At 54.0% G+C, this 13282-nt stretch overlaps 1 protein-coding gene across 1 annotated transcript in view; it reads right to left on the bottom strand.

Annotated features, from left to right (window-relative positions):
- LOC129831616 (cell adhesion molecule DSCAML1-like) overlaps window positions 1-13282 on the bottom strand; it is a gene marked incomplete at its 5' end in the record, with an annotated part of 114128 nt that overhangs the window by 50531 nt on the left and 50315 nt on the right. Inside the window, 6 exons of the mRNA XM_055894958.1 lie at window positions 104-223; window positions 330-608; window positions 1615-1744; window positions 2049-2191; window positions 5154-5453; window positions 5675-5950. Of these exons, the coding sequence (XP_055750933.1) occupies window positions 104-223; window positions 330-608; window positions 1615-1744; window positions 2049-2191; window positions 5154-5453; window positions 5675-5950 (1248 nt within the window). The remainder of the gene's footprint in view (window positions 1-103; window positions 224-329; window positions 609-1614; window positions 1745-2048; window positions 2192-5153; window positions 5454-5674; window positions 5951-13282) is intronic.

Here is a 13282-nt window from a genome sequence, read left to right as displayed (position 1 = left end):
TGTTAAGCGGTACAGGACGTCTGAATGATTTAGGCTGGTATCAAACATGGCTAGAGTAAACAGTACTGGCAAATGGCGTAAATCGACGGGTGAGGATGGGTACCTTTGGCGTGCTTCCACATGACTTTGGGAGGCGGGTATCCGTCCACGGAGCAGTTGAGGACCCCCGCCTTGCCGTAGATACCATCCTGGTTATTGGGCTGGACCACAAACTGAGGCGGCACTGTAGGGAGGGGACGGAGAAGATTAAACTTGGAGCCTGACGGCGGGTCTGTCTGTCTGTCTGTCTATCTGTCTGTCAGTCAGTCAGTCAACCGGCCCTGTCTCACCTGTGACAGTGAGCTGCCTCTCAGAGCTGACGGTGGCGGCGTCGTTGCTAGCGATGCAGGTGTAGTTGCCGTTGTGCTTGAGCGACACCTTGCCGATCTGCAACGAGCTCATGTACTCCTTGGTCTCGATGTTGACGCCGGACGAGGGCACGATCTCCTGGCCGTCCTTACGCCAGGTGATGTGGATGGGCATGTCGCCAGACGACACCACGCAGGCGATGTACATGAGCTTCCCAATGGAGGTGGGGGGGAAGTCAAAGGGTTGGATCAGAGGGGGCACTGAGAGACGGAAAACGGGAGGGAGAGAGAGATAGAATAAGAGGAGAGGGAAAGGTAAAAAAAGCAACAGAAAGGGAGGAAAGCAGATACATACATATGAGAGAGAGAGAGAGAGAGAGAGAGAGAGAGAGAGAGAGAGAGAGAGAGAGAGAGAGAGAGAGAGAGAGAGAGAGAGAGTTCATATTGAGTGATTCAGACTGGGTGGTGGGCTGGTTGGTAGTTTATGGTGAGTAACCTTCCCTGTGATCTCCAGTCAATCTAATCCTGGAATCCAGCGTCTCCCCGGCCCCCCAGCCCTCTCCTCTCCAGCCCATAATAGCTGCTCTAATTAGGGCCCAATCGGCAGGGGGAAGAATGGCGTTGCCATGGTGACCACAGTAGGAGTGGGGGGGGGGGGGGGGGGGCGTCGAGCTGAGACATCTGGGGGATTTAATTTGGGCCTCGTTAAAATTAATCTAATTAAATCAGAGAAATGACGAGACGCACACACACACATAAACATACACACACACACACACACACATCAGATGACACACCCTTCAGTCTTCCTATGACAAGCACACTTTCAACCTCATCAACACACCATAAAACAGGCAATAGACAAGCAGTACAGTCTTGACCCTGTGCTCTGACACACACACACACACACACACACACACGCACGCACGCACGCACGCACACACACACACACACACACAAATATATATCCGCACAATAGCACTCTTGCTTTGTGTAATTGCTGAGTGGTTGAGAGGGTGCAGTAGGCCACTCCAGGCCCTTAATCAGAGGTTATTAGAGGTAACGCGTGCACTCTCTCTCACTCTCTCTTTTACTCCCACGTTCTCCCACACATTCATTCAAACACTAACTCACTCAAACACTAACTCACACTGCTTCCAGTAAACACAGACAGCCACAAGCATACAAAGCGACACTTGTCCTACAACTGAACACACACATAAACAACCAGCCCACCCCCCTTCCTGTAGAGCAAGTGACCTCTGACCTTTGACCTGGACGTAGACGGTCTGGCTGATGAAGATCTGTGGTTGAATGAGCACGCTGCAGAGGTACGCCCCCTCGTCCAAGACCTTCTGGACGTCACTTAGCTTCAGAGTACCGTTCTCATACACCACCTGAGATCAAGATTAGGATTAGGATTAAGATCAAGATCAAGATCAAGATTCCCTGACCATGGGAATACTAGCACTTTAATAGTTTACATAGGCACTTGATTTATACGGTGGATCGCATCCCAAATGGCGCCCTACTCCTAATATAGTACACTACTTTTTACCAGGGCTCTGGTCAAAAAGGGAATAGAGTGCAGTTTGGGATATTTCATGGGTTTGTACATGTAGCAAGATGCGGAGGTGAATGTTGTTGCTGTTAGTTAGGGGTTGTCTTGTTGCTTTGGTTTGTGTACAAAAATGAACCCACCTGACGATGGTTGTCGGGCAGCAGAAGTCCCTCCTTGTACCACTTGATTGAGTAGTAGGGATAGCCAATCACACGGCAGTTTATAAAGGTGTTCCTCCCAGCCACCGCCGTGATGTTACGCATATCCCTGATCCTGGGAGAACCTGAGAGAGAGAGAGAGAGAGAGCGAGAGAGAGCGAGAGAGAGAGAGGGAGAGAGAGCGCGAGAGAGCGAGAGAGAGAGCGAGAGAGAGCGAGAGAGAGAGGGAGAGAGAGGGAGAGAGAGAGAGAGCGAGAGAGAGAGCGAGAGAGAGAGCGCGCGCGAGAGAGAGAGAGAGAGAGAGAGAGAGAGAGAGAGAGAGAGAGAGAGAGAGAGAGAGAGAGCGAGAGAGATTGAGAGAGAGAGCGAGAGAGAGCGAGAGAGAGAGATAGAGAGAGAGAGAGAGGAGAGAGAGAGGAGAGAGAGAGAGCGGGGAGAGGGAGGAGAGAGAGAGCGAGAGAGGGAGAGAGATAGAGAGAGAGCGAGAGCGAGAGAGATAGAGAGAGAGAGAGAGATATGGGGTAGTCAGAGGGTAGTGAAGAGAAGGAGGGGGGAGAGAGGGAGATCATCAGATGAGGTTATGGAGAAAAGGGAGGGAGGGAAAGAGGGGAGGAAATGAGGGAAGGAAAGTAGGGGGTATGGATGGATAGGGGGTTAGAATGCCCTGTCCCATTTCAATCTAATCCATGTGTGCTGTGTGTGTGTGTGTGTGTGTGTGTGTGTGTGTGTGTGTGTGTGTGTGTGTGTGTGTGTGTGTGTGTGTGTGTGTGTGTGTGTGTGTGTGTGTGTGTGTGTGCGTGTGCGTGTGTGTGCGTGTGTGTTTATTTCCAGTTTTTTGATGTGAATAAAACCTACGCAATTTTTGTAATGCATTTCTGTTTCCTGACTATCTTAAGACATCCTAGGTGATTTTAGCTTCTAGATGAATTACAATTATGTAGTCTTCTCATAGAAGTACGCGCTAGAAACCTTTCTCAGCCTTGAATACATGACAACCTTGCATTTCCTGTTGAGTGGAAATTTCTCAGCAACAAAAGAGGGATCGAATTAAGATCCTACATCTGTATCAACACAGGTTGGGTGCCAAATGGCACCCTATAGTCTCTGGTCAAAAGTAGCACGTTATATAGGGAATAGATTGCCAGTTTGGATGCATCCACAGTCAGTTTGAGGATGGCGGGTGGGGAGAATGAAAGAGGAAACACGAGGCACGATGGGTATGTTACCATGGGCAACAGGGCTAGAAGACCCAGAGAGGGCCGATGGTGAGAGACAAACAGGTGGATGGCGAGATGGAGGGATGACAGACTGGAGAGACAGTGAGGTGTGATGCTGGGAGAGTGTTGGCTTTATTTAGTAGGAATACACTAATATACTGTTACAATAACACAACCCCTGAAATATTAACACTTAACCCCCCCTCTCTCCCCCTCTCTGTCTCTCTCAGTGTGTGTTGGTCTTTGAAGTCACAGCTCTGACGAGTCAACCCCAGATGTATTATTCACCAGCTCTGTCACACTGCTCCTCTCTCAGACACGGTCTCACACAGCGTCTCCTACACACTCTCACACACACACACAAATTCAAATGTGTGTAAGTCTGTGTCTGTGTGTCTGTGTGAAAGTGCAGTTTGGTGTTTGCTATTGCAATTTGAGTGCATCATCTGTCAGTCAATATTGAGTGAGTATCTGTGGGAAGTGTGTGTGTGTGTGTGTGTGTGTGTGTGTGTGTGTGTGTGTGTGTGTGTGTGTGTGTGTGTGCGCGCGTGTGTGAGGGGGGTACTTTTGTTTTAGTGTAAGTTACTGCGATTGAGTGTATCATCGTATGTGGATCAGTATGAGCGTGTGTTACTGCTAGCAGAGTGTGTGTTACTGCTAGCAGAGTGTGTGTTACTGCTGGGTTTGAGAGTCCCTGGCAACAACTCAATCCCACTCCAATGTAGCATTCTGGCATGCCTCAGAGCGACGCACGTGTCGGAACTGAGCCTCTTACTGAGAGAGATGGAGGGAGGGAGAGAGAGAAGGAGGAAATGGAGACGGAGGAGGGAGAGGTGGAGAGTGATACGGCTCCGGCCATCAGTGCCGCTCTGGACATGTTGTCCCCGACGATCACCGTGGTGACAGTGACATCACCAGGCCTGTCATCAGTGCTCACCCTCACCCCTCTGACACACGCTCAGATGAGACTTGGCTCTCCTGTCCTCTTCTCTTCTCACTCTTTCCTCTCCTCCGTTCTCCCTCTGACCCTCACCATCTGTCTCCACCTCTCTGCGTACCTCTCTCTCTTTCGACATCTCTCTCGCTGTCCCCTGCTATCCTCCGTCTACTCCCTCCATCTCACACCCTGTGTAACCCCCCTATCTTTCAGTCTTCACTACTCTCTTTACCCCCCCACTCTCTCTCTCTCTCTCTCTCTCTCTCTCTCTCTCTCTCTCTCGCTCTCTCTAACTCTCCCACTCTCCCTCCCTCTCTGTCAGACTGTGGCTGCCATGGTCGCCCCTCTGTCTCTTTCTTTCTGGAGGAATACCCTGTTCACTCTGCTCGCTCTGACACTCAAACTGTGTGTGTGTCTGTGTGTGTGTGTGTGTGTGTAACAGAGAGAGTGTGAGGGAGCGAGTAGAGAGAGGGGGGAGGGACAGAGCGAGACAGTGACAGACAAAACATACGGGCTGGAAGAACAAAGACTGATAGAGAACTGGCGAGAGTTGAAAAAACAACAGATATTTGGAAAGAACAAATGAAGGCATGGGGACAAACAAGTAGCACACACACACACACACACACACACACACACACACACACACACACACACACACACACACACACACACACACACACACACGGCACACACACACGGCACACACACACACACACACATACATACACACACGGCACACACACACACACACACACACATACATACACACACGGCACACACACACGGCACACAAACTCTCACAGAGAAAGCGAGGGAGAGAAGGAATGAAGGCGAGGAGAAGAGGGGAGAGGAAAGGAGGGGTAAAGGTAAGGGGATTTGGGAGGGCGGGTATTAGAACCCTATGGCTGATATTGAAAAGTAGACAGGCACCTCTTACGTTTATGCGCGCTTGGTACTCGGCGCTACCGGCCGAGTTGCGTGCGGCGCAGCGATACACCCCTCCGTCGCGGATCTCCGGGCTGCTGACGTTGACGTGGGACACGGTGGAGCCGTCCGACAGCGTGTACTGGCTGGCCCTCACCCGGGACGGGTCCCTGGCCACAGCCTCATCATCCAGAGTCCAGGTGATGGTGGGGGGAGGGGCGCCTTTGGCAGCGCACATGAGGGAGAAGGGTTCCCCCGGGACCACCACACGCTCACTGAAGGAGGACACGATGCGGGGCGTACCATCTGAGGAAGAAGAGATGGAGAGGGGGGAGAGGTTAGAGGCTAGGTATTGGGTCATTTCTGATGCACATACACGTGCGTGCGCACACACACACACACAGCCTATCCCTCACACTTCTCACCCTATGAGGTCGGGTTCTTGCAGATACACACGGGTTCTTGCAGACACACACACACACACATAACCCCAACCCACCCCTTTAACTCACACGCACATTCCTTACCCTCCAGCAGTATGATGGAGAAGTCCTGTGCGGTCTGGCCCTTTCGGGTGGCGAAGCACTGGTAGGCTCCCGAATGTCTCTTCTGGGCAGCGGAGATGAACAGGGTCTCATTGTGGGCCCCCTGGATGGAGAAGTGCTGGTCGGAGAGGACGGGTTCTGTGTTGCGGTACCAGGACAGGGTGAAGTGGGGAGAACCCTGCACGGCACACGACAGGATCACCGTGCTGCTGATGCCAGTCTTCAGGTTCTTAGGAGATAGAGTCACTCTCAACGGCTCTTTGGAGAGAAGGAAAGAGGGAGAGGGAGGGGAGGGGAGAGGGAGAGAGAGAGAGAGAAAGAGAGAGAGAGGTAGAGAGAGAGAGGTAGAGAGAGAGAGAGAGAGAAAGTGAGAGAGAGGTAGAGAGAGAGGTAGAGAGAGAGAGGTAGAGAGAGAGAGGTAGAGAGAGAGAGAGGTAGAGAGAGAGGTAGAGAGAGAGAGAAAGAGAGAGGTAGAGAGAGAGAGGTAGAGAGAGAGAGAAAGAGAGAGAGAGAGAGAGAGGTAGAGAGAGAGAGGTAGAGAGAGGTAGAGGTAGAGAGAGAGAGAGAGAGAGAGAGAGAGAGAGAGAGAGAGAGGTAGAGAGAGGTAGAGAGAGAGAGAGAGAGGTAGAGAGAGGTAGAGAGAGAGAGAGAGAGGTAGAGAGAGAGAGGTAGAGAGAGGTAGAGGTAGCGACAGAGAGAGAGAGAGAGAGAGAGAGAGAGAGGTAGAGAGAGAGAGAGAGAGGGAGAGAGAGGTAGAGAGAGAGAGAGGTAGAGAGAGAGGTAGAGAGAGAGAGGTAGAGAGAGAGGTAGAGAGGTAGAGAGAGAGGTAGAGAGAAAGAGAAGTAGAGATAGAGCAAGAGAGGGAGAGAGAGAGAGCGAGAGAGAGGTAGAGAGCGAGAGAGAGGTAGAGGGAGAGAGAGGTAGAGAGAGGTAGAGAGAGAGAGGTAGAGAGAGAGGTAGAGAGAGAGAGAGAGAGAGAGAGAGAGAGAGAGAGAGAGAGAGAGAGAAAAGGCGAGAATGAAACTGGAGAAGTATTATTTTGTAAATGCTGTAACTTCAGTTAGTAATTTTCATTTAAAAGAAAGTAAGGACAGGGAACGTCACTAAGAAAGCCTATTTCATAATTTCTTCATTCGGAGAGTTCAAAGTAAGACATGCATGTACAGTAGAATGTACTGGTACAAAATGGCTGCCGTTGGTTCATCACCCAGGTGAGTGCAGTACAGAGGAGGCTGGTGGGACAACAAATCAACATTGTATTTACAGTTCGGACGTTTACACTTAGTGCAGAGAAATTCAGTGAAACCTCTGCAGACGGGCTCATTGTCATGCCTGGAATGGAATTAATGGAATGGTACCAGACACAACCAGCACACGGAAACAACTTGTTGGACTCCGTCCCACTGATTCTATTACAATGAGCCTCCTGTATCTCCTCCCATCAGCCTCCTCTGGTACAGTACATACTGGCAGTGGAGTCGGTGTACAGCATCGCTACAAAAGAGTTGTGGTGGAACCAGCAACTACACTGGATGGAAATAAACTCTCCCATGGCTGGACTATATACCCAGAGGTAGAGAGAAGGAGAGAGGAAGACATGCCCTCTGCAGAGAGGTAGAGAGAAGGAGAGGGGGTAGACATGCCCTCTGCTGAGAGGTAGAGAGAAGGAGAGGGGGTAGACATGCCCTCTGCTGAGAGGTAGAGAGAAGGAGAGGGGGGTAGACATGCCATCTGCAGAGAGGTAGAGAGAAGGAGAGGGGGGTAGACATGCCATCTGCAGAGAGGTAGAGAGAAGGAGAGGGGGGTAGACATGCCATCTGCAGAGAGGTAGAGAGAAGGAGAGGGGGGTAGACATGCCCTCTGCTGAGCGGTAGAGAGAAGGAGAGGGGGGTAGACATGCCATCTGCAGAGAGGTAGAGAGAAGGAGAGGGGGGTAGACATGCCATCTGCAGAGAGGTAGAGAGAAGGAGAGGGGGGTAGACATGCCCTCTGCAGAGAGGTAGAGAGAATGAGAGGGGGGTAGACATGCCATCTGCAGAGAGGTAGAGAGAAGGAGAGGGGGGTAGACATGCCCTCTGCTGAGAGGTAGAGAGAAGGAGAGGGGGGTAGACATGCCCTCTGCAGAGAGGTAGAGAGAAGGAGAGGGGGTAGACATGCCCTCTGCAGAGAGGTATAGAGAAGGAGAGGGGGTAGACATGCCCTCTGCAGAGAGGTAGAGAGAAGGAGAGGGGGGTAGACATGCCCTCTGCTGAGAGGTAGAGAGAAGGAGGGGGGGTAGACATGCCCTCTGCAGAGAGGTAGAGAGAAGGAGAGGGGGTAGACATGCCCTCTGCAGAGAGGTAGAGAGAAGGAGAGGGGGTAGACATGCCCTCTGCAGAGAGGTAGAGAGAAGGAGAGGGGGTAGACATGCCCTCTGCTGAGAGGTAGAGAGAAGGAGGGGGGTAGACATGCCCTCTGCAGAGAGGTAGAGAGAAGGAGAGGGGGGTGGACATGCCCTCTGCAGAGAGGTCGAGAGAAGGAGAGGGGGGTAGACATGCCCTCTGCAGAGCGGTAGAGAGAAGGAGAGGGGGTAGACATGCCCTCTGCTGAGAGGTAGAGAGAAGGAGGGGGGGTAGACATGCCATCTGCAGAGAGGTAGAGAGAAGGAGAGGGGGTAGACATGCCCTCTGCTGAGAGGTAGAGAGAAGGAGAGGGGGTAGACATGCCCTCTGCTAAGAGGTAGAGAGAGGGAGAGGGGGGGGGTAGACATGCCCTCTGTTGAGAGGTAGAGAGAAGGAGGGGGGTAGACATGCCCTCTGCTGAGAGGTAGAGAGAAGGAGGGGGGTAGACATGCCATCTGCAGAGGTAGAGAGATGGAGAGGGGGGTAGACATGCCCTCTGCAGAGAGGTAGAGAGAAGGAGGAGGCTAGACATGCCATCTGCAGAGCAGTAGAGAGAAGGAGAGGGGTAGACATGCCATCTGCAGAGAGGTAGAGAGAAGGAGAGGGGGGTAGACATGCCATCTGCTGAGAGGTAGAGAGAAGGAGAGGGGGTAGACATGCCCTCTGCTGAGAGGTAGAGAGAAGGAGGGGGGGTAGACATGCCCTCTGCTGAGAGGTAGAGAGAAGGAGAGGGGATAGACATGCCCTCTGCTGAGAGGTAGAGAGAAGGAGAGGGGGGTAGACATGCCCTCTGCTGAGAGGTAGAGAGAAGGAGAGGGGGTAGACATGCCCTCTGCTGAGAGGTAGAGAGAAGGAGAGGGGGGTAGACATGCCCTCTGCTGAGAGGTAGAGAGAAGGAGAGGGGGTAGACATGCCCTCTGCTGAGAGGTAGAGAGAAGGAGAGGGGGGTAGACATGCCCTCTGCTGAGAGGTAGAGAGAAGGAGAGGGGATAGACATGCCCTCTGCTGAGAGGTAGAGAGAAGGAGAGGGGGGTAGACATGCCCTCTGCTGAGAGGTAGAGAGAAGGAGAGGGGGTAGACATGCCCTCTGCTGAGAGGTAGAGAGAAGGAGAGGGGGGTAGACATGCCCTCTGCTGAGAGGTAGAGAGAAGGAGAGGGGATAGACATGCCCTGTGCTGAGAGGTAGAGAGAAGGAGAGGGGGTAGACATGCCCTCTGCTGAGAGGTAGAGAGAAGGAGAGGGGGGTAGACATGCCCTCTGCTGAGAGGTAGAGAGAAGGAGAGGGGGTAGACATGCCCTCTGCTGAGAGGTAGAGAGAAGGAGAGGGGGTAGACATGCCCTCTGCTGAGAGGTAGAGAGAAGGAGAGGGGGGTAGACATGCCCTCTGCTGAGAGGTAGAGAGAAGGAGAGGGGGGTAGACATGCCCTCTGCAGAGAGGTAGAGAGAAGGAGAGGGGGGTAGACATGCCCTCTGCTGAGAGGTAGAGAGAAGGAGAGGGGGATAGACATGCCCTCTGCTGAGAGGTAGAGAGAAGGAGAGGGGGGTAGACATGCCCTCTGCTGAGAGGTAGAGAGAAGGAGAGGGGGGTAGACATGCCCTCTGCAGAGAGGTAGAGAGAAGGAGAGGGGGGTAGACATGCCCTCTGCTGAGAGGTAGAGAGAAGGAGAGGGGGGTAGACATGCCCTCTGCAGAGAGGTAGAGAGAAGGAGAGGGGGGTAGACATGCCCTCTGCAGAGAGGTAGAGAGAAGGAGAGGGGGGTAGACATGCCCTCTGCTGAGAGGTAGAGAGAAGGAGAGGGGGTAGACATGCCCTCTGCAGAGAGGTAGAGAGAAGGAGAGGGGGTAGACATGCCCTCTGCAGAGCGGTAGAGAGAAGGAGGGGGGGTAGACATGCCCTCTGCAGAGAGGTAGAGAGAAGGAGAGGGGGGTAGACATGCCCTCTGATGAGAGGTAGAGAGAAGGAGGGGGGGTAGACATGCCCTCTGCTGAGAGGTAGAGAGAAGGAGAGGGGGGTAGACATGCCCTCTGCAGAGAGGTAGAGAGAAGGAGAGGGGGGTAGACATGCCCTCTGATGAGAGGTAGAGAGGAGGGGGGGGGGGTAGACATGCCCTCTGCTGAGAGGTAGAGAGAAGGAGAGGGGGTAGACATGCCCTCTGCAGAGAGGTAGAGAGAAGGAGAGGGGGTAGACATGCCCTCTGCTGAGAGGTAGAGAGAAGGAGAGGGGTAGACATGCCCTCTGCTGAGAGGTAGAGAGAAGGAGAGGGGGTAGACATGCCCTCTGCTGAGAGGTAGAGAGAAGGAGAGGGGGTAGACATGCCCTCTGCTGAGAGGTAGAGAGAAGGAGAGGGGGGTAGACATGCCCTCTGCTGAGAGGTAGAGAGAAGGTGAGGGGGGTAGACATGCCCTCTGCAGAGAGGTAGAGAGAAGGAGGGGGGGGGGTAGACATGCCCTCTGCTGAGAGGTAGAGAGAAGGAGAGGGGGGTAGACATGCCCTCTGCTGAGAGGTAGAGAGAAGGAGAGGGGGGTAGACATGCCCTCTGCTGAGAGGTAGAGAGAAGGAGGGGGGGGGGAAACATGCCCTCTGCTGAGAGGTAGAGAGAAGGAGGGGGGGGGGTAGACATGCCCTCTGCTGAGAGGTAGAGAGAAGGAGAGGGGGGTAGACATGCCCTCTGCTGAGAGGTAGAGAGAAGGAGAGGGGGTAGACATGCCCTCTGCTGAGAGGTAGAGAGAAGGAGAGGGGGGTAGACATGCCCTCTGCTGAGAGGTAGAGAGAAGGAGAGGGGGGTAGACATGCCCTCTGCTGAGAGGTAGAGAGAAGGAGAGGGGGTAGACATGCCCTCTGCTGAGAGGTAGAGAGAAGGAGGGGGGGTAGACATGCCCTCTGCTGAGAGGTAGAGAGAAGGAGAGGGGATAGACATGCCCTCTGCTGAGAGGTAGAGAGAAGGAGAGGGGGGTAGACATGCCCTCTGCTGAGAGGTAGAGAGAAGGAGAGGGGATAGACATGCCCTCTGCTGAGAGGTAGAGAGAAGGAGAGGGGGGTAGACATGCCCTCTGCTGAGAGGTAGAGAGAAGGAGAGGGGATAGACATGCCCTCTGCTGAGAGGTAGAGAGAAGGAGAGGGGGGTAGACATGCCCTCTGCTGAGAGGTAGAGAGAAGGAGAGGGGATAGACATGCCCTCTGCTGAGAGGTAGAGAGAAGGAGAGGGGTAGACATGCCCTCTGCTGAGAGGTAGAGAGAAGGAGAGGGGGGTAGACATGCCCTCTGCTGAGAGGTAGAGAGAAGGAGAGGGGGTAGACATGCCCTCTGCTGAGAGGTAGAGAGAAGGAGAGGGGGTAGACATGCCCTCTGCTGAGAGGTAGAGAGAAGGAGAGGGGGGTAGACATGCCCTCTGCTGAGAGGTAGAGAGAAGGAGAGGGGGGTAGACATGCCCTCTGCAGAGAGGTAGAGAGAAGGAGAGGGGGGTAGACATGCCCTCTGCTGAGAGGTAGAGAGAAGGAGAGGGGGTAGACATGCCCTCTGCTGAGAGGTAGAGAGAAGGAGAGGGGGGTAGACATGCCCTCTGCTGAGAGGTAGAGAGAAGGAGAGGGGGGTAGACATGCCCTCTGCAGAGAGGTAGAGAGAAGGAGAGGGGGGTAGACATGCCCTCTGCTGAGAGGTAGAGAGAAGGAGAGGGGGGTAGACATGCCCTCTGCAGAGAGGTAGAGAGAAGGAGAGGGGGGTAGACATGCCCTCTGCAGAGAGGTAGAGAGAAGGAGAGGGGGGTAGACATGCCCTCTGCTGAGAGGTAGAGAGAAGGAGAGGGGGAAAGACATGCCCTCTGCAGAGAGTTAGAGTGAAGGAGAGGGGTAGACATGCCCTCTGCAGAGGGTAGAGAGAAGGAGGGGGGGTACATGCCCTCTGCAGAGAGGTAGAGAGAAGGAGAGGGGGGTAGACATGCCCTCTGAGAGAGGTAGAGAGAGGGGGGGGGGTAGACATGCCCTCTGCTGAGAGGTAGAGAGAAGGAGGGGGGGTACTCATGCCCTCTGCAGAGAGGTAGAGAGAAGGAGAGGGGGGTAGACATGCCCTCTGATGAGAGGTAGAGAGGAGGGGGGGGGGGTAGACATGCCCTCTGCTGAGAGGTAGAGAGAAGGAGAGGGGTAGACATGCCCTCTGCAGAGAGATAGAGAGAAGGAGAGGGGGTAGACATGCCCTCTGCTGAGAGGTAGAGAGAAGGAGAGGGGTAGACATGCCCTCTGCTGAGAGGTAGAGAGAAGGAGAGGGGGTAGACATGCCCTCTGCTGAGAGGTAGAGAGAAGGAGAGGGGTAGACATGCCCTCTGCTGAGAGGTAGAGAGAAGGAGAGGGGGGTAGACATGCCCTCTGCTGAGAGGTAGAGAGAAGGAGAGGGGGGTAGACATGCCCTCTGCTGAGAGGTAGAGAGAAGGAGGGGGGGGTAGACATGCCCTCTGCTGAGAGGTAGAGAGAAGGAGAGGGGGGTAGACATGCCCTCTGCTGAGAGGTAGAGAGAAGGAGAGGGGGGTAGACATGCCCTCTGCTGAGAGGTAGAGAGAAGGAGAGGGGGGTAGACATGCCCTCTGCTGAGAGGTAGAGAGAAGGAGGGGGGGGGTAGACATGCCCTCTGCTGAGAGGTAGAGAGAAGGAGAGGGGGGTAGACATGCCCTCTGCTGAGAGGTAGAGAGAAGGAGAGGGGGTAGACATGCCCTCTGCATGAGAGGTAGAGAGAAGGAGAGGGGGGGTAGACATGCCCTCTGCTGAGAGGTAGAGAGAAGGAGGGGGGGTAGACATGCCCTCTGCAGAGAGGTAGAGAGAAGGAGAGGGGGGTAGACATGCCCTCTGCTGAGAGGTAGAGAGAGGGGGGGGGGGTAGACATGCCCTCTGCTGAGAGGTAGAGAGAAGGAGGGGGTAGACATGCCCTCTGCAGAGAGGTAGAGAGAAGGAGAGGGGGTAGACATGCCCTCTGCTGAGAGGTAGAGAGAAGGAGAGGGGTAGACATGCCCTCTGCTGAGAGGTAGAGAGAAGGAGAGGGGGTAGACATGCCCTCTGCTGAGAGGTAGAGAGAAGGAGAGGGGGTAGACATGCCCTCTGCTGAGAGGTAGAGAGAAGGAGAGGGGGGTAGACATGCCCTCTGCTGAGAGGTAGAGAGAAGGAGAGGGGGGTAGACATGCCCTCTGCTGAGAGGTAGAGAGAAGGAGAGGGGGGTAGACATGCC

This window comes from Salvelinus fontinalis, chromosome 33 (assembly GCF_029448725.1).
Source record: "Salvelinus fontinalis isolate EN_2023a chromosome 33, ASM2944872v1, whole genome shotgun sequence".
Lineage (NCBI taxonomy): Eukaryota > Metazoa > Chordata > Actinopteri > Salmoniformes > Salmonidae > Salvelinus > Salvelinus fontinalis.
This window is presented reverse-complemented; position numbering and strand designations above follow the sequence as displayed.